Here is a 24,857-nt window from a genome sequence, read left to right as displayed (position 1 = left end):
GGCAGTAAGCATTCTAGAACCTTCTTTCCCTGCTGTGGAATCCCACATGACGAAACAGGAGACTTCCTGATGGAGGCCGCTTAGGACCTCTTCGGCACATCTTGGTTTAAAGGGTACACCTGAAAATGTGAAGTGCAAACGTGATCTGTTGGCTACAGTCGTGACCTGGGGGGGGGGGGGCAGCTGTAACTCGCTGCCCATTGGGAAGCCCAGTCTTGCTGGTTGTGAAATGGCTTTCAGAAACTTGAAAATGGGGCCTACCTGCATCAGTGCGACATTTCTCCCCCTCCCATGTTGCATTGGTGAAGATTTGCCCCCCTTTTCTCTGCCAGATGGCGCCTCCTGTTGCGCCATCTCCTGCCCTTTTTTGGGGGGGGGGGTCTTCATTTTTCTACCTATGATGTCTGCTTCACTTCTGCCATAAACCTGCTTTAAACTAATGGCAACATCTTTCCCCCCTCCCCGTGTGGCTTAGCCTACGATACATGCAGATCTCCTTGATCTGGCACTGGTGGGTGCTAACACCTCTACCAGAGCAGCTGAAAGGTGACCCGAGAGCCACGTAGCAGCCCCTTGAAGCCCAACTGCAGCCTTCACCAATCTGATGCCCTTCAGATGGTTTAGACTGGGGATGATGGGAGTTGTAGTCCTAAACGTTTGGCAGGCACTGGATTGGTAAAGTCTGGTGGGTTCTCTGTAGCCTCTGGCTGGGTTGCGTCCTGCACCTGTTTAATGAGTTCAGGAAGTTTTAGTTTACTCTTAGAGCAGTGGTTACCAAACTTGGGTCTCCAACTCCCACCATCCCTAACTAGCAAGACAGGGATGATGGGAACTGTAGTCTAACAACAGCTGAAGATCCAAGCTTGGGAAACACTGTCTTAGAGGAAGCAAGAGCTGGTTCTGTATGTACAAGTGTGCAGGTGAGTCCATTTCTTAAGAGGCTTCAGACATGTTATGTAGTGATCCATTTGTGTAGTAATAATTCTCTTGTCTTGGGCGATGTGCTTTCTCTGGCTGGTGGCTGGCCGCATCCTCCTAGGGGTGGTTGCCACATCGTGGCAAAAGCTCAAAGCGAGCCAGAAGTCACAAAATGCTCACAAGCCCAGGCAAGCTCCAAGTTTGTGGCAACACATCTTCGGTGGAGAGATCTTGAATATACGGTGGTCTTTCCAACCTGGTGCTCCCTTGCTGGGTTGGCCTGCCATTCCTGTCACCCCCAGGCTGCCGTTCTGTGGTCCTGCTCACATTGCACAGCTGTGATGGCTGGGGCTGATGGGAATTGTAGTCCAGAGCAGCTGGCAGAGCTGGGGAAAGCGGATTTAACCTGTCCCTGCTTGTATCTCTGATCTTGGCCTTCCAGGTGTGACTTCACTGCCATTTCACATTGTCACAGACGAAACCCTTCCGGCTTGATCGCAAGTAGTGGTTTGGCAAGAGGACAAAGTTTCAGTGGCAGAAATACCACCAACTCCCCCTCTCGTATTGAAAATGTAAAATACAAACTTCTTCCCCCCTGCCTCAAATACACACTGAATTTAGGAAAATACTTTTTTGTTTCTTTTTTAAAGACAGAGTTGGAAAAACCTTGTGCATGCGTGTAGAAAATTGTAAAATGTAAAATTGTTTTTTAATATATAAAATTTTGTTTTTACAGTTTGCAGTGGTACTAAGCATTATTGCAATGTTAGTAAGGTTTTTTTTCATAAATCTAGGAAGTAAAACTGTACATTTTTAAAAAAAAAATAAATAAACACCTTTTGGAACTTTTGAAATTCCTTTTTCCCCACCCCCTCTTTCCAATATTTACAGGAGAGGTGTGAGTTTGAAATGTGTTTCTGGCTCAGCCAAAGTCCCCTTTGCAAGTTAAATGTGGAAACTCCAATCTGACCCCTGATAAATATCAAGGACTGTTCTGCTGAGAAATGTGAGGCAGAGTGGATGATAACAGAAGCACTGCAAATCAACTTTCACAGATAAGAGGCTGGCAGGTGATAACCTGCCTAGAGCCATCCAAAGAGTTTAGTTGTGGAACTGGCATTTCAGGTTCCCCATTCACAACACATACTGGCGTCTCTGATTGATTCATTCATCATTAAAATCACTGTGATAGAAATGGGGTTCTGAGTGGGCCTGAATCTTAGGTAGCAAGTGGCTGGGAGTGGAAGTCTCTTTTGCCATTTTGCCCTTCTTTGATTCGGTTACAGCTGTTCCTACTGCTTCTTAAAATCCACAACAGCAAACTACGACTCTTTCCCCCAAGCCGCAGGCTGCTCTGAATGCTTCTGCTGACTGCTCTTGTTGCCGTCACTCAGGGCAAATGCAGCACATTAATGGCTTAATTAAATGCCATTATGGGCAGAGTGCATCTCTCTGGGATGAGGTGGTGGAGCAGGAAAGCAATTGACTGGAAGGTCGCTTCGCTGAGCACAGTGGCTGCGCTGCAATTGTTGCTGTCAGAGTACGCTGTTCAGTCCGCTGTCTCTTTGCTATCTGAGACAGAATGCTGGGTGAATTCCCTTTTTTAAAAAAAAGGGATGTTTTATTTTATAAAATGGATATACTGCTGGCTTGCAAAAAAAGAAAGAAAAAAAGACAAACCTCAAAGCGGTTTAAAAGAGGAAGAAAACAATAAAATTATCAGTGAAAACAACTGCATAAAACAGTCAAGTACTAATTAAAAACAGATTGAAGCTCCTGTAAACGTTCTGTGTATCTGGGTTGGCTTGTCTAAACAAAAGTGTGTTTTGCAAGCACTGAAAAGAGCACAGTAAAAGGATCCGCCTGATGTCAATTGGCAGGGCGTTCCAAAGTTGAGGATTTCTATAACAAAATTCATATAAATGCGGAATGAGCACCCGTGGCACCCGTATCAGTTCCCGTTCCACAGATTAAAGCAGTCAAGTGTGCATATGTTAAGGTAATCTGGGTAAAACTGGTCCCTAAGTGTTGCATTTGCCTGTCTTTTCTTCCAGCAGTTGGAAGCCAAGCACATGGGTACATCAACTTTTGCCGACCTGGAGTTCTGCAGATAGTCTGGACTCGCAATTCCCGTCTGCCCCAGCAGTTAGTACAAACTGGCCATCATGCCAGGGAGTTCTGGGAGCTGGGAGTCTAAAACATCTTGGAGGGCTGATGAAGGCTGCGTACTGAAAATGTGGCAATTGAGGGTGTTGTGCACTGCGTACTAGTAGCGTGCAAGCCAGTGCTACTCTGCCCTGTGCTCTGAAAGATGAGTGCTCAATTGTGGGGTTTTTGCCTAATACTTAACGGGGGTGTTTTGCCCCGCAGAAAGGAATTAATTTTCAGCTAAATAAACTGTAATTTTGGTGATAATATCAGCAATAAAGGGGTTATAATACAAAACCCAAAAGCACGAGGGGAGGAGTTGAAAAAGAAAAGAGCTCTCATCCATGCTGGCAGATTTACTGAAGCTGGGAAAAAGATATCCCTAGAGGAATTTAGGATCAGCCTTAAAAGGCTGTTGTCAAAGTAGTCTTTTTATCTATTGCTTATCACACGAAACAATGGAGATTCAATTAATTCCTGCTTCTACACATCTTTACACCCTCCAGTGACTGTGCTTATAATAGCTAGATTGCAATTGCAAGGATCTCCGAGCAGCCTTGAATGCCATGTTACTGAACTCACTGGTTTGCTTGCTCTGCAAGAGCATGTCCCATACAGATTTTTTTTTAAATCCAAGAGGGCGTCTATTCTGTTGGCTAAATATTTGAAGAACCTTAAGAGGAGCCTTGCTGGATCTGGTCAATGGCCCATCTAGGCCTGCAGCCTGTTCTCCCAGGGGCCAGCCACGTGCCTCTGGGAAGCTTTGCAAGCAGGACCTGAGCACAAGAACACTCCTGTGGTTTCCAGCAATTGGGATTCAGAGGCATACTGTGCCCTGAAGGCTGGCTTGGGGGTTGTTTCTGATGCCTAGGACTGCACCTACATGAGGATGGATTTTGAAAACCCACATGTATATCTATATGCATATAGAACCCCTTCTCAAGAGTGCCAAATGTGGCCGGTGGGGGGCTGGCTACCAGGTGCAGTGGGAGTTGGGGCTGGCTGCAGATTCCTCACAAATAGTTTTAAGCTGTTTATGGGATTTATGGATTATCTGAACCCCACTTACCTGCAGCTCATAGTGAGCATGTGGAATGTCAAGCTCATATATATGCATTTATGTACATGTCAGTTGCACAGGGGAAAAAAAATCTTTATATTGACATCAATGTTTGGACACTCTTACACAAACTTTACTATTATCGTTTAGGTCCGACCTATGCACTTAGGTTGGGTAGAAGTGGTAGAGGGAGATGTTTAGTTTGTCCCCTTTCTCTCTTCCATATGCAACTCAAAAGGACAAGTTTTTGCAAATATCAACACAATAAGAAAAATATCACTAAACATACATGTACTGCACAGAAGGGCACCGTCCCATCCCTAATTCTTATTACCAAAGTATATCATAGAATCAGAGTTGGAAGGGACCCTGAGAATCATCTATCCCTGCAAAGCAGGATTTAATAAATTTAATACAGTGGTACCTTGGTTCTTGAACTTAATCCGGTTCAGAAGTCCATTCGACTCCCGAAATATTCAAAAACCAAGTTGCGGCTTCAGTTGGCGCAGGTGCCCCGGAAACAATAGCCAACAGCCACACTAGACGTTCAGCTTCTGAAAAACGTTCAAAAACTGGAACACTTCTGGGTTTTTGGAATTCGGGAGCCAATTTGTTCGTTAACTAAGCCATTCGAGAACCAAGGTTCCACTGTATTTAAATTTTTATTTTAATATTGCCACCCCAGTGATGTTGTTACACTTGCAATTGTTTAGTTTGTGTTCGTGTATAATAAAAATGCAACAATAAAAAAGAAACACCGGCTGTCTGCAGACCTAACTGCCAGGTAAGAGAGTACAATCATCGAGACCAATGACAATTCCCACAAGCCAACCTTTTCTGAGCCAAGGCAAAAGCAGGGCTGCGTCTCCTCAGGAAGAAGTGGAGAAGGTGTGCTAGAATGAAGAAGAATATTCAGTAGCTGGGGGAAATAAATTAGTGTTTTTGTCCCTGAAGAAAGAGCACTTGTTGAAAAATGTGGGCACATTGGCTAGTTTATAAATATCTGGCTTTTAAAAAAAAGATCATTCAAAAATTCAATAAATGCTTCCTCTTGCACTCATGGATTGACCCCTCAATCGTGTGTGTGTGATCTCATGCGGGGCTCCAATCCTACTTGAAGCTAAACACATGCCATAATTAAAAGCAATAGTATGAATTGTATGAATAGTATGCAACTGCTTCTAGGCTCCCATATGTTGGTAAGATGTGTTGGAAAGAAGAGCTTTTCAGCTGCCCTGTATAAAAGGAACTTGGATGGGCCTCCTGGGTTAGGGAAGTCCACATTTTGCCTGAACATCTGGCTGGTGACCCTGTGTGCTTGAAGCCTCTTCGTTATCATTTATAGTTGGTACTTGCACCATTTCCAGAGGTTCCTCGGGAATTGGCTTGAAGGCCTGTGGGGGGGAGGAGAACAAAGGAATGCAAAAGCATAAACGATAAAATTCCCCTTCCTAGAAACATGGGGGGCACTTGTGGCTATATTGGAACACAAATGGTCCATAAATATATAATTATTGATTTGAATCACTTCATGAGGCAGTCTTGCTTGAAAATTGGAACAGAAGGGTTTTGAAAATGAACAAACACCCCTCGTGTCGTTACTCCTTTTCTACATGGGTCTTTTTCACAAAGTGCTAGGATGCTTTCCTACCATATTTTGAAAGGAAGCAGTGGTTGGGTCCCTCCTTGCCAGGGGGTAATATCAAGCCAAATTACCTCAGGATTCAGCTGCGTGGCCTCCTCTGCAGTAGGAAAGTCGGAATCTGCAAATCAAAATTTAAAGATTGACAATTATCTACAACAGCTGTGGGTAAGTTTTGGCCTTCCAGGTGTCACTGAACTACAACTCCCATCAGCCCCAGCAAGTATGGCCAAGGGCATGGGATGATGGGAACTGTAGTTCAGTGGCACTTGAAAGCCCAAAGCTTCCACACACCTGATATGCAGTCAGCCCTCAGCTCTGAGCATCTCCCATCTCCAGTGAAGGGATACAAATACTGGCTGCCTTTGGAGGCTGTTGTCAAGGTTGTTGAGGTAATGTAGGCAGAACGAATTTCAAGGTGCTCTGTAGAGGCTTAGCAATGTAATAAAACATGGCTCTACTGGACTTGTTAAAAAAGCTCTGCATGGATGTTTTCGTACCTGATGATTCAATGATAGATACTGTCCTGCTATGGCTTCCTATGGGGAGAGAGAGAGAGAGAGAGAGTATATTCATTTAGTAATACTGAGAATAAATCTTGTGTGTGTGCACAGCAGTATTTTCTGCACAGGGAAGATGAAGTGCAAGATCTAAAAATAGACTGTATCTATTTTTAAATCCTTGAAGAATTTAAGAGAATCAATTTAGTTATTCATCTGCCAGAAAGTTTCATAGCGCGGTGGGCAGAATATTCCTTGAGTGATCACACCAAGGCATTGTGAATTTGCAATGAAGGATGAACTCTCTGACACTAGGTGGCACAGCACAGCATATCTGTCAACCTGATGCCCGCCAGATATTTTTGCTGGCAACTGTTGGCTTCACCCAGTGTGGTTCTTGTGCTAGTTGGGACTAATGGAAGTTGTAGCATCAAGGAAGCAGAGTAGTAGCACACGCTCATGTCCACCCACCAGGGGGCTCTGTAACTCAAAGGCTCTCCTTCCACCTCCACCCTTCCTAAGGATGGCCATTTTGGCCACAGTCACACCAAGAATTCTGGGAGCTGTAGTTTGCTAAGGGCAATGAGAGTTGTTAGGAGACCCCTAGAAGAGGCGGACTTAGGGCAGAGCCTTTGGGGCACCACAGGGGGCTCCACAGCTATGAGCTAGAATGGAAGATGAGAGGCGGAGGGGGGCACCAAATTGTTATGTTGAACAGGGTGTTGCTGAAATTTCAGACCTGCCCCCCAGGTCCGCTACTGCCCCATGTCCCCTTGTGGAGCTACAATTCCCAGAGTGGTTTAACAACCAATCCCTCTTCTCAGGGAACTCTGAGAATTGCAGATCTGGGAAGAAAATAAGAGGCCTCCTAATGACTCAGCATTTCCGTGCGCTGCTCTGGTTCGCCAGAAGCGGCTTAGTCATGCTGGCCACATGACCCTGAAGCTGTACGCCGGCTCCCTCGGCCAGTAAAGCGAAATGAGAACCGCAACCCCAGAGTCGGCCACGACTGGACCTAATGGTCAGGGGTCCCTTTACCTTTACCTTTTACCTAACGACTCTCAGGGCCCTTAACAAACAAATTGACAGGAAGCCATGAAGTTTCTTTGCTAAGCAAATGAAGCACCAAGTCTCACCTCTTCCTCTCTTCCTTCTGTACATGAGGAACAGGATCAGCAATAGGACCAGAACGAGCAAAAGTGGAATTAAGTACTTAGCGTACAAGAATGTTGATGCTCCTTGATTGAGAGTTGAAGGATCTGGAGTAACAGAGTGAATAAGAGTGAATTTCAGATTACATATGGCAACCAAAATTTGCTGGGTGTTGTAAATATCTCCTGATGGACACTGCAACGCCCATCAGCCACCACCAGAATGTCCATATCGCCATGCTGGCTGGGGCTGATGGGAGCTGTGGTCTAAAATGGCCAGCGGGCACCAGGATCCCTAAGGTATCCTGGCCACAAACCACTCAAGCTCTTTAAGGAGGGTTTAAGCAGTGGGAGACCACAAGTACCAAGGAATTTCTCCTGTGCATGGCTCATTTAAATGCATGGCTGTTGTACCAATAATGGTCCACCAGGTATTGCTGCTAAGCTGGTTTCTTTTGGACTCTGAACTCTCCCACTTCCTTTGCTCGTAGGCTGTGGCTCAAATGATGCATTTCATGGGATTCCATTGCAGTGGTACCTCGGGTTAAGTACTTAATTCGTTCTGGAGGTCCGTTCTTAACCTGAAGCTGTTCTCAACCTGAAGCACCACTTCAGCTAATGGGGCCTCCTGCTGCTGCCACGCCGCCACCACACGATTTCTGTTCTCATCCTGAAGTAAAGTTCTTAACCTGAGGTACTATTTCTGGGTTAGCGGAGTCTGTAACCTGAAGCGTATGTAACCCGAGGTACCACTGTATTATTTCCTTTTAGACTTTTCTTTAAAGCCGAAGCAGTCCTGAGCAATCGGGGTCTCAGGGCACTTCCAGACTGTCACTGTTTTGAGATGGGAATCATATACAGTGGAACCTCGGTTTTCGAACGTAATCCGTTCTGGAAGACTGTTCAACTTCTGAAGCATTCGAAAACTGAAAACTCAATACGGAAGCCTCAATACAATAAAGAAACTCAAAACAGAAGCCACCTTGGAAGTTTGACTTCCGAGGCGCATTCGAAAACGGAAGCATTTACTTCTGGGTTTATGGTATTTGGGTTCCAAATGGTTTGTTGACGGAGACGTTCGAAAACCAAGGCTCCACTGTAATGGCAAATTCTGGTTGCACATTTATCGGGAGGCAGAAGAAGCCCTTCCCAGCGGAGGAAGGCTGGGTGGGTGGATGGATGGATGGAAGGAAGAGACTGCTTAACCTCGTCCCTGCTGGTCATTTCCCAGGTCAGAATTGCCTCCCCAATCCACTTTTTCATCCATAGATGAAATACATGAGGAAGCTACAGAAACCCAGAATTGTCACCTCCACATTGGGAAGGGCCATTTTGAGCTGAAAAGGAAGCAGTGCGAAAGCAGTCTCTATACTTTCTGGTAGCCTGAGCTTGTCTAGGATAATTTTAGGATTTTTAAAATACCACCCTGCTACCCAGAAACAAAATATGGGTTTGTGTTTTGGGACAAGTGGGTTTTGAGGTGCCTGATGTCACTCAGGTGTGAACATTCCATGACATCATGCCCACTAAGCCAATAGTAAGAGATGCAAAGAAGAGTGGCATTCCCTGTAGCCAGGCAAGATATAACCACTAACACTCACATTTTAAGTCTCTTTGGAACAGACTGCCACCCCACCCCACCCCACCCCGTTTTACAAGGCAGTGTTGATGTGGGCTTCTGTGCTTCTGATTCTGTGCTTCTCCCTTGTGGAAATTCAATATGGCAGCTTGCCTCACCATGGCAGTGATCTCTCAGGGAAACAGTGCTGAAGTTTTGACTCTGCTTGTTGCGCACAGTGCAGGTGTAATCCCAGGTTTGATCTGGGGGCTTCTGAGTGATGTGTAGAGATGGCTCCTCAGAGAGAACTGTCCCCATTTCAGAAGTCGACCAGGCGTAAGTCACGTCCTCTCCTTCCCCTCCAGTTACCACACAGTTCAAGGTGACATTGCAGGTCCCATTCACTGAGTGGATGGTGATGGCTGGCTTCAGCAGCCTTCCTTCGGGAGCGAAAATTAGGAGATTCAGTCACTTTATGTGCTGGACAAAATGTTTTTGAATAACGAATCCATTTCATACTTGGGGCATTGTGGTAAAACTGATATGCTGGAGCAGACCAAATGTCAACATAGGACAGTGGGCAGACAAGAGACTTCATGAAATCCTCTAAACAGCCCATGCACAATGTTTGCTTGGGGCATTGTGGTAAAACTGATATGATGTGCGGGGTATAAATAATAAAATATTGTTATTATGCCCTCAGCACCTGGTAGGCAGGGATAGACTGCCTTCGAAAATGGAGGTTCTGTTTAGCTATCATACCTAATATTTAGTGACTGATAAGACTCTCCTGTAGGATGAGATAGATTATTAGCTTTGTGCTCATCAACTTATAGGCCACATTCACATCATACATTTAAAACACTATGGTAAAGGTAAAGGGACCCCTGACTGTTAGGTCTAGTCACGAACGACTCTGGGATTGCGGCGCTCATGTCGCTTTAATGGCCGGGGGAGCCGGCATACAGCTTCCAAGTCATGTGGCCAGCATGACTAAGCTGCTTCTGGCGAACCAGAGCAGCGCACGGAAACGCCGTTTACCTTCCCGCCGGAGTGGTACCTATTTATCTACTTGCACTTTGATGTGCTTTCGAACTGCTATGGTGCCACTCTATAAACAGTCAGAGCTTCCCCCAAATAATTATGGCAACTGTTGTTAAAGGCACTGAGAGTTGTTAGGAGGCCCCTATAAACCTCACGGAGTGACAGTTCCCCCAAGTTCCCTGTGAAGAGGGATTGACTGTGAAACCACACTGCGAATTGTAGCTCTTGGAGGGGAATCGGGGGTCTCCAACACACACATAATCACATCTGGCACTTACTGCCTTGATATTCTGTTTCGCTCTTTACAGTGGGGTCAGGCAGCGTCGTGATGATACCCAAGACTCCATTGGAGGGGTCTGTTCTATTATACGTTGACCACAACGTGAAGGACTCGTTTTGTTGCTGTGTCGCATTGACAAACTCAGCTTGGAGATGTTTTGTTTGGCCATCTTTGGAGGGATGTTCTGATTCCTCTGCTTGATGAGCTAGATTAAGAAAGGAAGGAATGTTAATGACGGTGATGTCTCAAATATGCCTTCTGATGAAGCAGAATGTTTGTTTGTTTGTTTCATAAAAATAGAACATTGCTTGATTGCAAACAGACCCAAAACTCTCAGAGTGGTTTACAACAATAATAAAACAAATAAAATTATCAGAAAAAACTGCCCAAAACAACAATAAACACAGAAAAACCAGCAATAAACTAGAAACAGATTTAATAATAATAATAATAATAATAATAATAATAATAATAATAATTCATATCCCTGCCCATCTGGCTGGGTTTTCCCAGCCACTCTGGGTGGCTTCCAATAAAATATCAAAAGTACATTAAAACATCAGTCATTAAAAACTTCCCTAAACAGTTCCCTAAAAGTCAGGTAGTTGTTTATTTTCTTGACATCTGATGGGAGGGCGTTTCACAGAGCGGGCGCCACTACTGAGAAGGCCCTCTGCCTGGTTCCCTGTAACCTCACATCTTGCAGTGAAGGAACTGCCAGAAGGCCCTCGGAGCTGGACCTCAGTGTCTGGGCTGAACAATGGGGGTGGAGACACTCCTTCAGGTATACTGGGCCAAAGGCATTCAGGGTCAGCACCAACACTTTGAATTGTGCTTGGAAACGTACTGGGAGCCAATGTAGGAGTGTGAGCTCCGACAGTCCAAAGTTAATTGGAAAGCTTTTCCCATTTCCTTCCTCCTTGCAGAGAAATATTTGAGGTCAATTTGGGAGAGTCAAAAAGGCTTCAGGATTGCTCTCCTGTACTATTTCAGACATGTGGTTTATGAACATTTATTCCATGTTTGAGATCTTAGAATTCATATAACTGGGTCCATAACAACACACAGCATTCCCGAGATGCATTTGGACAGCGCCCCATATGTTAAACTTCAGCCATGTTTTGCAAGCTGAGAATATGGGAGAGTTTCCATCCGAGTTTATACCAGTGGTAGAAACCAGTCAATCCACCAACCAAACGGCCGGCCGATCATTAAACGAAGTACAAAATATAAAGTAACACAGCCTTGGGAGAACCAAATATTAATTATTAAACATGACAAGCTAGAAACTAATAGTCATAGCAGATCTGAGAGCTGTGACAACGTTCAGATATGTTACTGCCTGTTTGGTAATAAATTAATTAGAGTCCTCAAGGAAGATGATCAAAAGGTTCTCTAAGGATTGACCATACTGGATGTGCAGCAAAAATTCTCCTCACCACATGGAGGGATGATACTATCCACTTCAGCTATCCCAGAATGAGGGAGCTGGTTGGCAGTTTGGCCAGCTGCATGGGCTGAGTAGGGATCTAACAAGGGGACTGCCTCCCCCTTCAGAGATGCCAGTTTGCCCCCAAGATTGAGGGGGCCGGGCGCATGTTGTGTGCATGAGACGCCACTCACATCACACATTGTGCACGCGTTACCTCATGTACATTGCGTGTGCTTAGCGCCTGTGATTCTGGAGGAGCTGGACACTGGAGCTGCAACACTCAATGTGTGTTGAGGGCTGCCTCAAGATTGGGGCCCCCCTTAAAACAAATGTTAAGGGGGCCAAGGTGTCTTTGATCCCCTAGAGTTAGTGCACCGGTCCCCCTCTTTTTCAGGCAAGGAATGCCATCCCCCTCTGTCTGCCCATCCTTGTACAATTCAAGGGGGTGAAGTGACCATTTTCCTAAAGCAACAGTCCCTGCAAAAGTGGGATGGCAAGATCCTTCTCCTGGGTAACCAAGTGGGCAGGATCTCTTTGGTACCCAATACTCTTTTGTTGCAAGAACGCAAGTCAGCTATTTCTGAAAACAATGAGTACTGGGGAGCCCCTGGAACATTAGCTGTGTGAATATTCTCACCTCAATTAAAACTATCTTAATGCAAGGAGGTGGGATTGGCGGGGATTTGCAGAGCGAAAGCTGGCAGCTTTGCCAGCTGGCTCATTAACTTCTCTTTAATGTTCCTGCTTTGAGCAGCACCCCTGGGATCCTGAGGCCACTCGGGGGCCCACATTTCCGTACTTGGAGGGCAACTCTTGTTCTTTGCAAAGCCTCGCCTCTTCCCCATATGCAAAGCAGAGATAACTCAGTACTCCTAAGAGGGCTCCATGGAGAGCATGCAGCTTTCTAAAGCTTCTTTGTTTGAAATTTGTTTGAAATTTCCCTGGAACAAATGCACACACAGAGACCTAAAAGCAGGACATTGTCCTCAGCACTAATACTACAGCATCAGCGGTCCATTGACCCCATTGCTCTTGAAAAGTTCTTGAGAAGTTCGGATTTGAAAAAAGGAAAAACCAGCAGATTTCTACACATTAGGGTTTGAATGAAGATATGTTTGCAAGTTTGTGAGCCGTATAAGGGTGTTAGAAGATGGCTGGATCAGACCCATCTAGTCCGGCATCCTGTTCTCACAATGGCCTTCCAAATGCCTCTACTGGGAGGTCTGCAAGCAGGATCTGAGCACAAGACCACTTTCTTCTCCCCACTTGCAAATTTCTAGCAAGTGCTTGTTAAGTGTGTGGGGAAGGGGGTCATACTGGAAAACTCGAAATTTGAAGGCAGCTCCCGTTTGGCTCCATCTGCATGTCATGAACCAGCGACAGAGGAGCAATGGGGCTTTGGGTTGCTTCCTTTATTCTTGCACAGATCTCCTCCAGCCTGCATGCCTGGGCTTCTTGCAGTTTGTTGCCATTACAAAACAGCAGTCCCACAAAACCACAAACGTTTCTTGTTGGGATTGTTTGCTGCCTCATTCCAGGCATATGGAAGAGGCTGATAAGAGGGCATGTTGAAAAACCGCCATCTTAAGTCTTCGGGAAGAGCTACACCTTACATTTAAAGCACAACCAGTGTTTAAAGCACATGGCGTCCACCAAAGAACGTTGGGAACTGTAGATCGCCGGGAATTATAGTTCTGTGAGAAGAGAAACTACAGTTCCCATAATTGTTTGGTGGAAGTCATGTGCTTTAGATGTGCATTGTTAAATGTGCATTAAATGTAACCCTATTTTACCCCCTCCTTTCTTAAATTGTAGCTTATGGCTGAAATGGAATTTAAACAAACAAACAAACAAACAAACAAACAAACAAACAGGGTTTCCTTTTTTTTTTATAAGATATTTATTGAGATTTTCAAAATATTACAAAATAAAAAGAAAAAAAGAAAAAAGTACAAAATAAAAATAGTTAAAAACAACTCAATCTTTCCATTACTTATTTTTCATTAGCTTGTTTCCCGGACCTCCTCACGCCTCCCTTTTTTGTATTCCAATTCAGTTTGTTGGTTCAGCAAATCCTTACCCTCTTTGTTTATCCTAGTCTTTAATCTTAAAATATTGTAACATTAAATTTTTACCTATTAATAATCCATTTTTCATATTCCCTTATAGTATTACAGCTGAAAACCACTTAATTTCTATCCAACATCATTCTAACATTCATTAATTTTACAATATTTCTGTAGATAGTCTTTAAATTTCTTTCAATCTTCTTCCACCGACTCTTCTCCCTGGTCTCGGATTCTGCCAGTCATTTCCGCCAATTCCATAAAGTCCTTCATCTGCCATTCTTCCATAGTGGGTTAGATCTTGTGTCTTCCAATACTTTGCAATGAGTATTCTTGCTGCTGTTGTGGCATACATAAAAAAAAGTTCTGTCCTTCTTTGGCACCAATTGGCCGACTATGCCTAGGAGAAAGGCCTCTGGTTTCTTCAGGAAGGTATATTTAAATACCTTTTTCAATTCATTATATATCATCTCCCAGAAAGCCTTAATCCTTGGGCACGTCCACCAAAGGTGAAAGAATGTACCTTCAGTTTCTTTACATTTCCAACATTTATTATCGGGCAAATGATAAATTTTTGCAAGCTTGACTGGGGTCATGTACCACCTGTATATCATTTTCATAATATTCTCTCTTAAGGCATTGCATGCCATAAACTTCATACCTGTGGTACATAACTGTTCCCAGTCAGCCATCATTATGTTATGTCCAACATCTTGTGCCCATTTAATCATAGCAGATTTCACCGTTTCATCCTGAGTATTCCATTTCAACAGCAAGTTATACATCTTTGACAAAATCTTAGTTTTGGGTTCTAACAGTTCTGTTTCTAATTTTGATTTTTCCACCTGGAAACCAATTGTCTTGTCCAAATTATATGCCTCCATTATCTGATAATAATGAAGCCAGTCTCGCCACTTTGTTTTTTAATTTCTCAAAACTCTGCAATTTCAGTCTATCTCCATCTTGTTCCAAAATTTCCCAATATTTCGGCCATTTGGCCTCCATATTGAGCTTTTTCAAAGCTTTCGCTTCCATCGGTGACAGCCACCTTGGGGTTTTATTTTCCAATAAGTCCTTGTATCTTATCCAAACAAACAAACAGGGTTTCCAGAGGAATCTCTGGCCTGAGCAATGGACAATCAAATCAAAATTAGACACACCACATGGCATTTTAAAGGAAAGGTGAGAAAATGTGCAATATTTGAAATATCAGGTTGTGAAGCTGAGTGCTTTTTACACCTTATTTCATTTTTAAGGTGCAAATCTTTAAAAGACAAACAATTAAATTTGCAAGCAGATTCCAGCTGGGAAATTTTGGAGGAATTACCCCCTCCTGCTCAAAGTGATTTTGGTGTTTAATCAACCACTCCCACATGAACAGCTACCCACAAAGCACTTTGCACGCTCTCAGAGGGCTACTTGCTCTGGGAATCCAAGTTAGGTTTGCACAACTAAAGTGGACTAAAGTACTCTGTTGCAACAAATCCGCTTTTGTGGGAACCCAAAGCAACTTTAACCAGAAGTGTTGCCATCCAGCTCCCATAAGTGGGAGTTGTCACTTCCATTCTGCTGCAACTTAAAAGAATAATAATAATAAAATCTGTGCTTGTAGTTGTAACAATCTTAGGTAAACCACTTTGTGAGGTCTGCCTGAAAAGCACCATATAAACATTGTAAGTAAATAATAGGACATATAATCTCTGTGTATGCAAGTCAGGAAGGATGCTCAGATACATAACCTCCCCACCAACCCCAGAATGAGTGCTCATGAGAAAGCAGGCCTTTTCTATCCTTCGTTGAAAGCAAATCAGGATGCACGCTCAGTGAACAGGTCATCACACCGCCCGCCTGTCCCATGACTGCGTTTTCTGGACCTTCTGATTGGACAGCTCCCTCCCTTTGAGAGTCAGTGAACCCAAAGTTCCTCCATTGCCTCAATCCAGCTGCCTCCACTTCCCCTCTGATGTGTGGGTGTTGAACCACTGCGCAGCGTATTTCCCAGGATTCTTTGGGGAAAGTGGTATAAGACCCCAAAGTGCTGATCCATGCTAGAAGTCCTCCTGCCGGTCAGATGTTCTTAAACCACCACGACTGTCCCTGTCTCTTCCTGTTCTGCAGCTGAGTGTAGAGACAGAGCTTAGCCGGATAAAAGAATTGGGCTGGTCGCCTTTTGGAAAGCACATGTCCTACAATCCTGTGAAGTTTCTGACTTCGGAACTCACCTGTCAGGGGAAATAGCAGCACAATCCAAAGCCATCCTCCATGGGTCTGCATTGGAGTCTGTTTTCTGCCGCTGATTCTAGAGCAAAACCTTGTGAACAATTTAGAAAGCAGCAGGTTCCTCCTTTTCTATTTCCGCTTCAGATGATGAAGGCAGGCCAGGGAATCGCAGGGTGTGGACATTTGTTTTCTTGAACTTTTTTTTAAAAAACGCACACGCCAAAAACAGCCTTCAGGAAGTTTCAGTGGCCATGTAAACACACGAAGCTGCTAACGGGTAATGAGTCACATAATCACTCCCTCTGTATTGAGAGCCAGTGTGGTGTGATGGTTAGAGTGTCGGACTAGGACTTGGGAGACCAGGGTTCAAATCCCCCACTCAACCACGAAGTTGGGAAGCCAGTCACTGCCTCCCAGCCTTACCTACCTTATAGGGTTGCTGTAGGGATTAAATGAGGAGAGACCTTTCTGTGCCACCTTGAGTTCCTTGGATGAAAGAAGGTAGGCTATAAATTCAATTCATTATTCTACAAGTGATTAATGGGTTGAATTCCTTGTTGTTTAATGGTGAATTTTGGATATAGCAGAGCTGTAAAAGATTTGGATTACAGTATTATAAAAGATGCAGGGGGAAATGATTAACAATAGGACCCACAAATGGGAGGAGGGAAGTCCAGGAGATTCTGTGGAATGTTGTCTTTATGTTGTATGTTGGATATGTGATCAGGTGGAGGGAAAGGGTGAAGTTGTCCGTCTCTCATTGGTGGAGGCTGCTTGGAGGAAGAGGAAGAGAAAGAGAAACAAGAAGAGGAGGAGGAAGAGATACTGTACACATGGCTGCATGTAAAGTGAACTCTGGCTTCAGCTGCCTCAACAGAGATCAGTTTTGTTTACCTTTTGTTTTTTGCCTTAGCACAGAACAGGGTCAGGGTTGAAAGCACTGCTGGCAAACTCCACATTAATTTTAATGCTTGGATTTGGTGGGGTCTGCAAAAAAGAAGCAGCAAGGTACAGCCCCCCTGGAGGGGCTAAGTGTCAAAGTCGGTGTAAATATCAGACTTTGAAAAGTTGGTAGCACTAGATCAAGTTCATAAATCTTATTTAATTAATTAAACTAAATAGTTTTAACTGGCTTTTGAATAATTAATGTGCAATTAATTGTTGATGCACCAGAAGAAGTGATTGGTCTGTGCAGAAATTCCCTTTTGCCTTGCCTTGCACCCCTGCCTGCCTGCCTGGTTCAGAACCCAGTTGAAGATTTGATCTTACCCACTGAATTGAAGCTCAGTTAAACAAAAACTCTCTTCAGATAAGATCCGATTCAGTGGATAAGACAGGATTTTCACAAGGCACAGAGCTGCGGGGCAATGAGAAAAGTTATGGGGCCATCATTCTGTCCCAACTTCTAAGCAGCCCTGTTTATGGAAGTTTTTAATGTTTGATGTTTTATTCTGTTTTTAATCTGTTGGGAGCTGCCCAGAGTGGCTGGAGAAACCTAGCCAGATGGGCGGGGTATAGTATTATTATTATTATTATTATTATTATTATTATTATTATTATTACCAACCTAGCAGTTCAAAATCACACTAGTCCAAAATCACACCAGTACAAGTAGATGAATAGGTACCACTGCGGCGGGAAAGTAAAACAGCATTTCCATGCGCTCTAGTTTCCGTCACGGTGTCCACTTACGCCAGAAGCGGTTTAGTCATGCTGGCCACATGACCCGGAAAGCTGTCTGTGGACAAACGCCAGCTCCCTTGGCCTGAAGCAAGATTTGTGCCGCATCCTATAGTCATCTTTGACTGGACTTAACTAACCATCCAGGGGTCCTTTACCTTTTACGATCAAAATGTGGATGAGTCCTTAACTGGTCTCTGGCAAGACAAAAAAACATGCAAATACACCTGACCAGCATCTTTCGGAGCCTGCTCTGTATCCAAAAGGAACATCAGGGGAGAACTGGACCATCATTGCTGAGCTGGGCAAGTCTGTTGATTTCAGTCCCCCCTCCATTTCTCATTTTTCCAGTTTTAAGTTAAGCTCTTCACATTTTCACATCAGTTTATGATTTTTTGAAAATCCACCAACATTTCAGTGCAAAGTTCTGTTAATATACTTTTTTTCTATAATGCATTATTGTATGTTATTTTCACTTTAACATTTCCATTTCTATGAACACTTTACCCTGGCATATACAATTTTTTGAACATATTACTGGAGAACTCCACTGCAAAACTTAAAGAAGTGCAGATTTTGAAAGATGACTGTTGCTTGGTTCTTGAAAAGTGTGAATTATGCAAGGTTGCCTTTAGAAGCAAACAGAATAAAATTTCTTCCCAATCTGTCCCTTGACATTTGATTGGTAGGCATGGAATGTGAGCAGAGAGCGAAGGGACTGAGAAGGCAGAGATGACTGAACCAGGGAAGGGTAGACTGAACAGCTGAAGAAAAATGGACAAGGAGAAAGGGGGAATAGTTATTTATTTAAAATCGGGCATTCTGTTTTTTCATTGTTGAAGATCTCAAAGTCCTTACAAATCAAAGCATTACAGAAAGTCATTTAACAAGGTAATGTACATGCACACAACATTCAAAATTACCCTAAAGTGCCAAACAAAAATGCACATACCTACAAGAAAATCAATCAAATACCAATTAATCTGGAAGGGGAGACAAGTGAGTGAGTTCTGTGGATTCCATTGCAGAAGAGGGGTCCTTTCTCATGAAGCTAATCCATCTTTTCTCCAAAGATGGAGGCACTTGAAGCAGGGGCCTCCATAAAAGATCTCTACAATTAACAACCTGTTACAAGCAGACAACCTGTCAGGGAAGAGTTAGAAGTTTCCAGTTTCTCAGAGGGAGAAAGCATTCCCCAAGGGGGGAAGGAGAGCAGTGAATCTAATAGGCGAGAGCAACAGGAACAACAGGGAGGGACTGGCTGTTCACAGGAAAGGCAAGGGTTCAGTTCTAGCTCAGATTCGGAGGAGGGGAGATACAAGCCAGCTCTAGCCAGGAGGTTAGAAAAAAGAGCGGGAAAGCGAAAGGAAGGGGCGTTCGACATTTTGAGAGTGGCTGGTCACGGAGAAGCAGAGCTCAGAAGGTATCTGAAATAAGTGACTCTGAGGAATAATAGTTAAGAACTGTTTATAAGATTGTTTTGTTAATACACAATAAAAAGTTATAAAAGAACACGAAGCGTTTGTGTGGTGATCTGAAGAGGACAACGGCCAGGCCTGACACAACCCTGCTGTCCTGGGCTGCTGCAGATAACTGGTCCATGTTTCTGCTCAATTCTGACTTCAATTCTGCTCTGCTTTGGAAGAGCGAGTTTCTACGAGATGCTGCTGGTGGTGGTGCTGCCCTGGTTTGCTGTGATGGCTGGTACCCAGTGGGATGCGGAAGGCAGGAAGCTCAACAGACAATGATAGGTGGAGCCAATTCATTCTAGTTTTGCCCTCCTCCTTAACCCGAGGTACCACTGTATATAAGACCTTAATTTTTTTATTTCCCTCTGGTGGTCCAGTCTCTGCTACTGCTTTGTCCCTTTGGTCCTTGGTCCAGTGGGTTGCTAGAGAATTTTGTCATACTCAGTGGTTTCTGGAGGTCTCGGGTTGTTCACTGTCTCGTAGACTGTCTTGGAGTCCTGGTCCTCACACTGCAAGAGAAAACAAACACATGTCCACAGGCACAGCGCTGTTCAGGAAGTTGCTGCCTATTCTGGAAGATACTGCTGCCTGTTTGCAGAATGAGCACCAATTCAGCAATGCACATCAGAATACCAGCTGAGCCCTGTTGGCCGGAAAAGCCAAGGTGTGTCTGCCTAGTCCAGCAGGCTCTTCCCCATGGTGGTGTCTCCGAAATTGCCAAAAGCACAGCATGAGTAGCTATCCTAAGCTGCTGCCCATCCCCAGCAGCCTAGTGGTGAGAGTGTTGGACTAGGACCTGGGAGACCAGGGTTCAAAGCCCCACTTGACCTTGGGCCAGTTACTTCCTCTTAGCCTAACCTACCTCACAGCGGTGTTAGGGGGATTAAATGAGGAGGGAGAGGAGCGTGTGTGAACCAAATGTGGACACAACACAGATCTTTGTCCAATCTGATGCCCTGCAGGTGTTTTGGCCAACAACTCCCATCAGCCACAGCCATGGTCCTATCAGTGCCAGCAACATATGGCTGTCCTAGCTCAGGCTTATGGGAGTTGTGGTCCAAAATGTCTAAAGGGCACCAGGTTGGGAAAGTCTGTCGTAGATGGCGAGCTGAGCCTCACAGATTCAGAAGGAGAAAGATGTGTGTCTGCAAAGGTCAAGAGTTTAATACTGGGATAGTTACAAACCTAAAGGTAAAGGTCCCCTGACAGTTAAGTCCAGTCACAGACAACTCTGGGGTTGTGGCGCTCATCTCACTTTACAGGCCGAGGGAGCTGGCGTTTGTCCGCAGACAGTTTTTCCGGGTCATGTGGCCAGAATGACTAAGCCGCTTCTGGCACAATGGAACACTGAAACCAGAGCAGCCCATGGAAACGCCGTTTACCTTCCTGCCGGAGCGGTACCTATTTATCTACTTGCACTTTTTGGCATGCTTTCGAACTGCAAGATTGGCAGGAGCTGGGACTGAGCAACGGGAGCTCAACCCATCACGGGGATTCGAACCGCTGACCTTCTGATCAGCAAGCCCAAGAGGCTCAGTGGTTTAGACCACAGCGCCACCCACGTCCCTAGTTACAAACCTAGGTTGCATTAAAAAAGAAAGCAGCAGATTGAAAATGATGCAACCTGTGTCGATGGGGTAAGTTGAGAATATACGTGTGGCTTCTCTTGCATTGTGAAAGTTCCTTTTTACCACTTTGCAGAACTTATTGCAGCTTGCTAGTCACAAGGAGGGGCAAAGTGGCTGTGAAATGCACTCACATAGACTATGGGGAATCTTGTCAGGGTCATCTCCTAACCATAGAGAGGCATTTTTCAGACTTCCCCCTTTGCAAGCGTGGGAAGCCAAGGAGCTCATTTCCATTAAAAAAGAAAATGAAAGCTGAGGCTGTTAGGAAAATAAATTTAGCAGCTAAGACCACATTCTGTGCTGTGTTGTGGTGTGACTCCCCCCCATACACACCTGGAGATTCCACTCACATCTTCCCACCCCCACCTTTAACGCAACCACAGATCTTGCAATTTGCTATGCCACCAGCCTTGAGTAACATGTGGCTTTGCAATGGATCCAGCTTCCCCACTCCCCTTTCCATGCTACAACCCATCTCCACTTGCTAAGCAATAGATGCTTAAAAATCCACATGCCTCTTGAGGCTTGGTGATCTCTGAGTAAATTGTTTTCTCACTCTTTTCTCTGGTTCTCCGCATCTTCTCGTCGTCTGTTTGCAAAGGATTCTGGGAAAGAAAAGAAGAAATTTACAGGGTGGTGGTGGTGGTCAAACAGGCCTTGTGGAGCTGGAACATCACTGGAGAAAGCCCAACTATTGATTGCCATGAATCTCAAATCTGTATCCTGCCAAAGAGGGATCAGGTTTCCTAGGGCAGTTGTCTTTAACCTTGAGATAACAGATGTTGTTGGACCACAACTCCCATCACCCCTGACCATCGACTAAGCAGGCTGGGGATAATAGGAGTTGTAGTCCAATAACATCTGGAGACTTAAGGCTGAAGAACTGTGCCCTAGGGTGGTTGTGCAAAGAGATGGACAGCTTCAAAGTACTTAGTATTATCTTAGAGAGGGGCTAACCAACATGGTGTCTTCCAGACATGGTGGGACACAAGTCCCATGAGCCCCAGCCAGCATGGCCAGTCGCCAGGGATTATGGGAGTTGTAGTCCACAGCATCTGGAGAACACCACATTGGCTATCCTCAGCTCGCCTTATAGAATGACAAGGAAGAAGAAGGGATTCAGATTCCTCCTCACTTTAAACACACACGCTGATTCCTGATCTCAAGATGGTAAAAAAAACTGTTTGGAAGAGTTTAGGAGAAGATTCTTATGTAGTTTTGGTAGTTGTTTTTAATAAGCTGTTAAACCAAGCTGACTGTAAGAACATAAGACAACCCTGCTGGATCATCTAGTCCAGCAATTTATTCTCACAATGGCCAACCAGATGCCTGCAGGAAACCAGCAAGCAGGACCTAAGCACGAAAGCTCTCTCCCCTCCTGTGTTTTCCAGCAACTGATAGTCAGAAGTGTAACTGCCTCTGACTGTGGAGGCAAAGCAGAGCCATCATGGCAAGTAGCTCTTGATAACCTAGTCCTCCATGAATTTGTCTAATCCTCTTTTTAATCCACCCAAGTTGGCGGCATCACTGGCTCCTGCGGGAGGGAGTTCCACGGTTTCTGTGCTGCATTTAAAAGTGCTTCCTTTCAAAACAAAAATTTATGGAAAAGTGGGATAGACATAAGATATATGTTCAAAAATACAGTAAAGGTTCACTATCTATGCTAGCATTCGATTGGCGTTGGAGAGAGACTGAGTTGAGAAATAAGACCAAGGGTACATATTGATATAGGAATGTATTAGATAAAATGTAAAGAAATATACAATAATAAGAGTACATTCATTTGTAAAAAAGGAGTATACAACGGGATAGACAGGAAGTTCAAAGTGTTGGTATATATATGACTTTGGAAAAGTTTTTTGCCCTTGTTTTTTCTTTTTCTTCTTTCTTTTAGTATATAAACTTTGTATACATGTTGAAAATTATAGTATAATAAGCCTTATGATGTAATATGATAATGTTTACTGATGTAACATAAGAACTTTAATAAATAAATAAAATTCAAAATAAATAAATAAATAAAAATAAAAGTACTTTATTTTTAGTACTTTATTTTGGGAGAAAAGCAATGACAAACCTAGACAGCATCTTAAAAAGTAGAGACATCACCTTGCCAACAAAGGTCCGTATAGTAAAAGCTATGGTTTTCCCAGCAGTGATGCATGGAAGTGAGAGCTGGACCATAAAGAAGGCTGATCGCCAAAGAATTGATGCTTTTGAATTATGGTGCTGGAGGAGACTCTTGAGAGTCCCATGGACTGCAAGAAGATCAAACCTATCCATTCTGAAGGAAATCAGCCCTGAGTGCTCACTGGAAGGACAGATCATGAAGCTGAGGCTCCAATACTTTGGCCACCTCATGAGAAGAGAAGACTCCCTGGAAAAGACCCTGATGTTGGGAAAGATTGAGGGCACAAGGAGAAGAGGACAACAGAGGATGAGATGGTTGGATAGTGTTCTTGAAGCTACCAGCATGAGTTTGACCAAACTGCAGGAGGCAGTGGAAGACAGGAGTGCCTGGCATGCTCTGGTCCATGGGGTCACAAAGAGTCGGACACAACTAAACGACTAAACAACAACAACAACAAAAGTACTTCCTTTTGTCTGTCCCGAATCTTCCAACCTTCAGTGGATGTCTGCGAGTTCTAGCATTATGAGAGAGGGGGGGAAATGCTTTCCCTAGCCGTTTTCTCCATGCCATGAATAATTTTGCAAATTTCTATCATGTCACCTCTTACTTGCTCTTTCTCTAAACTAAAAAGTCCCATTGCTAATTACTAATAAAATGGTTCGTATTGTTATTAGACCACATTTCTAATGCCAAGAAATTCTAGGCCATTTGCAGAAAGTATGCAGCTTTCAGGGGAACTTTTCAGGGGCAAGACAATTTTTTCAGTGAGTTTTTCATGTAGGACAGGAAGAAAGAGGCCCTTGTGCTTCCTGTACCTTGTGGTTCCTGTACCTTGTGCATCTTTCGGAAAGGCCCTTGGCTCATTTGTAGAATGCTTGCTGGTGCTGTGCACTCAGAAGGCCCCATGTACAATTCTTGACATCACTGGTAGCATTGGGAATATCCTGTGCCTCAGACCCTGGAGAATCATTGCCACTAATTGTAGACAGTACTGAGTTAAATAGACCAATGGTCTGATTTGATATAAGGCAGCTTTCTGAGCCCCTATCTCTGCGCTCTGAATCATCTAATCTGAAATCATAGCAGAGATGAGGCGAAGTCCAGTCCTGTAATCAGGACACGATCCCTCAGTTTTCTGCAGTGCTTGGGATGAATAATAGAATCATAGATTTGTGGAGTTGGAAGGAACCCTGGGGATCTTGCCCAACCACCTGCCAAGCAGGAATCTCAGCTAAAGAATCCATGACAGATGGCCATCCAACCTCTTCTTGTGGTTAAGAGCAGTGGACTCGTAATCTGGTGAACCGGGTTCGATTCCCGGTTCCTCCACATGAAGCTGCTGGGTGACCTTGGGCCAGTCACACTTCTCTGAAGTCTCTCAGCCCCACTCACCTCACAGAGTGTTTGTTGTGGGGCAGGAAGGGAAAGGAGAATGTTAGCCGCTTTGAGACTCCTTCGGGTAGTGATAAAGCGGGATTCAAATCCAAACTCTTCTTCTTCTTCTTAAAAACCTCTAATGAAGGTCCACCACCTTACAAAGTTCCACTGTCAAACGGCTCTTAATGTCAGAAAGTTATTCCTTAGGTTTAGTCAAAATTCCCTTTCTTGTAATTTGAATCCATCGGTTCAGGTCCTCCCCTCTGGAGCAGCAGAAAACAAGCTTGCTCCATCTGTCTTGTGACAGGCCTTCAGATATTTGAGGATGACTATCACATGTTCTCTGAGTCTGCTCTTTTCCAGGCTAAACATATCCAACTCCCTCAACCGTTCCTCATATGGCTTGGTTTCCAGACCCTTGATCATCTTGGTTGCCCTCCTTGGCACACATTCCAGCTTGCCAGAACGGGAGACAGGACTACAAGGGTGGCCTGACCAATTTACCCAATTAATTCAAAAAGCTTTGAACTAAAAGCAGTTCCCGCCAGCTAGA

General features: G+C 44.3%; 2 protein-coding genes across 6 annotated transcripts in view; both read right to left on the bottom strand.

Moving 5' to 3' along the window:
• Positions 1-374: 374 nt before the first annotated feature.
• On the bottom strand, positions 375-16,161 carry LOC308464745 (uncharacterized protein). Its single transcript, XM_080984317.1, has 7 exons — positions 16,022-16,161; positions 10,300-10,506; positions 9,157-9,417; positions 7,405-7,527; positions 6,269-6,307; positions 5,843-5,889; positions 375-5,520 (listed from the first exon to the last, which is right to left on the bottom strand). The coding sequence occupies exons 1-7, from the start codon at positions 16,071-16,073 to the stop codon at positions 5,395-5,397; spliced, it is 855 nt and encodes a 284-aa protein (XP_080840443.1). The 5' UTR covers positions 16,074-16,161; the 3' UTR covers positions 375-5,394.
• A 3,378-nt stretch (positions 16,162-19,539) lies between these two features.
• Positions 19,540-24,857, bottom strand: part of LOC308464732 (SLAM family member 5-like) — a 43,065-nt gene continuing 37,747 nt past the window's right edge. For all 5 annotated transcript variants that reach the window (XM_080984285.1, XM_080984283.1, XM_080984286.1 and 2 more), the window contains 2 exons: positions 21,312-21,401; positions 19,540-19,677 (listed from right to left, as the gene is read on the bottom strand). In XM_080984285.1, the coding sequence (XP_080840411.1) occupies positions 19,591-19,677; positions 21,312-21,401 (177 nt within the window). In that variant the 3' untranslated portion in view covers positions 19,540-19,590. The remainder of the gene's footprint in view (positions 19,678-21,311; positions 21,402-24,857) is intronic.

This window comes from Podarcis pityusensis, assembly GCF_964106645.2.
Source record: "Podarcis pityusensis genome assembly, chromosome: 16".
In the NCBI taxonomy this organism is placed as follows: Eukaryota; Metazoa; Chordata; class Lepidosauria; order Squamata; family Lacertidae; genus Podarcis; species Podarcis pityusensis.
This window is presented reverse-complemented; position numbering and strand designations above follow the sequence as displayed.

Coding starts and splice junctions, on each gene's coding strand:
- LOC308464745 (XM_080984317.1), bottom strand. CDS start 16,073: ATGCAGACCCATGGAGGATGGCTTTGGATTGTGCTGCTATTTCCCCTG. Junction 10,507..16,021: donor GCTGCTATTTCCCCTGACAG/GTGAGTTCCGAA, acceptor TTCTTAATCTAG/CTCATCAAGCAGAGGAATCA. Junction 9,418..10,299: donor CGAAACAGAATATCAAGGCA/GTAAGTGCCAGA, acceptor TCGCTCCCGAAG/GAAGGCTGCTGAAGCCAGCC.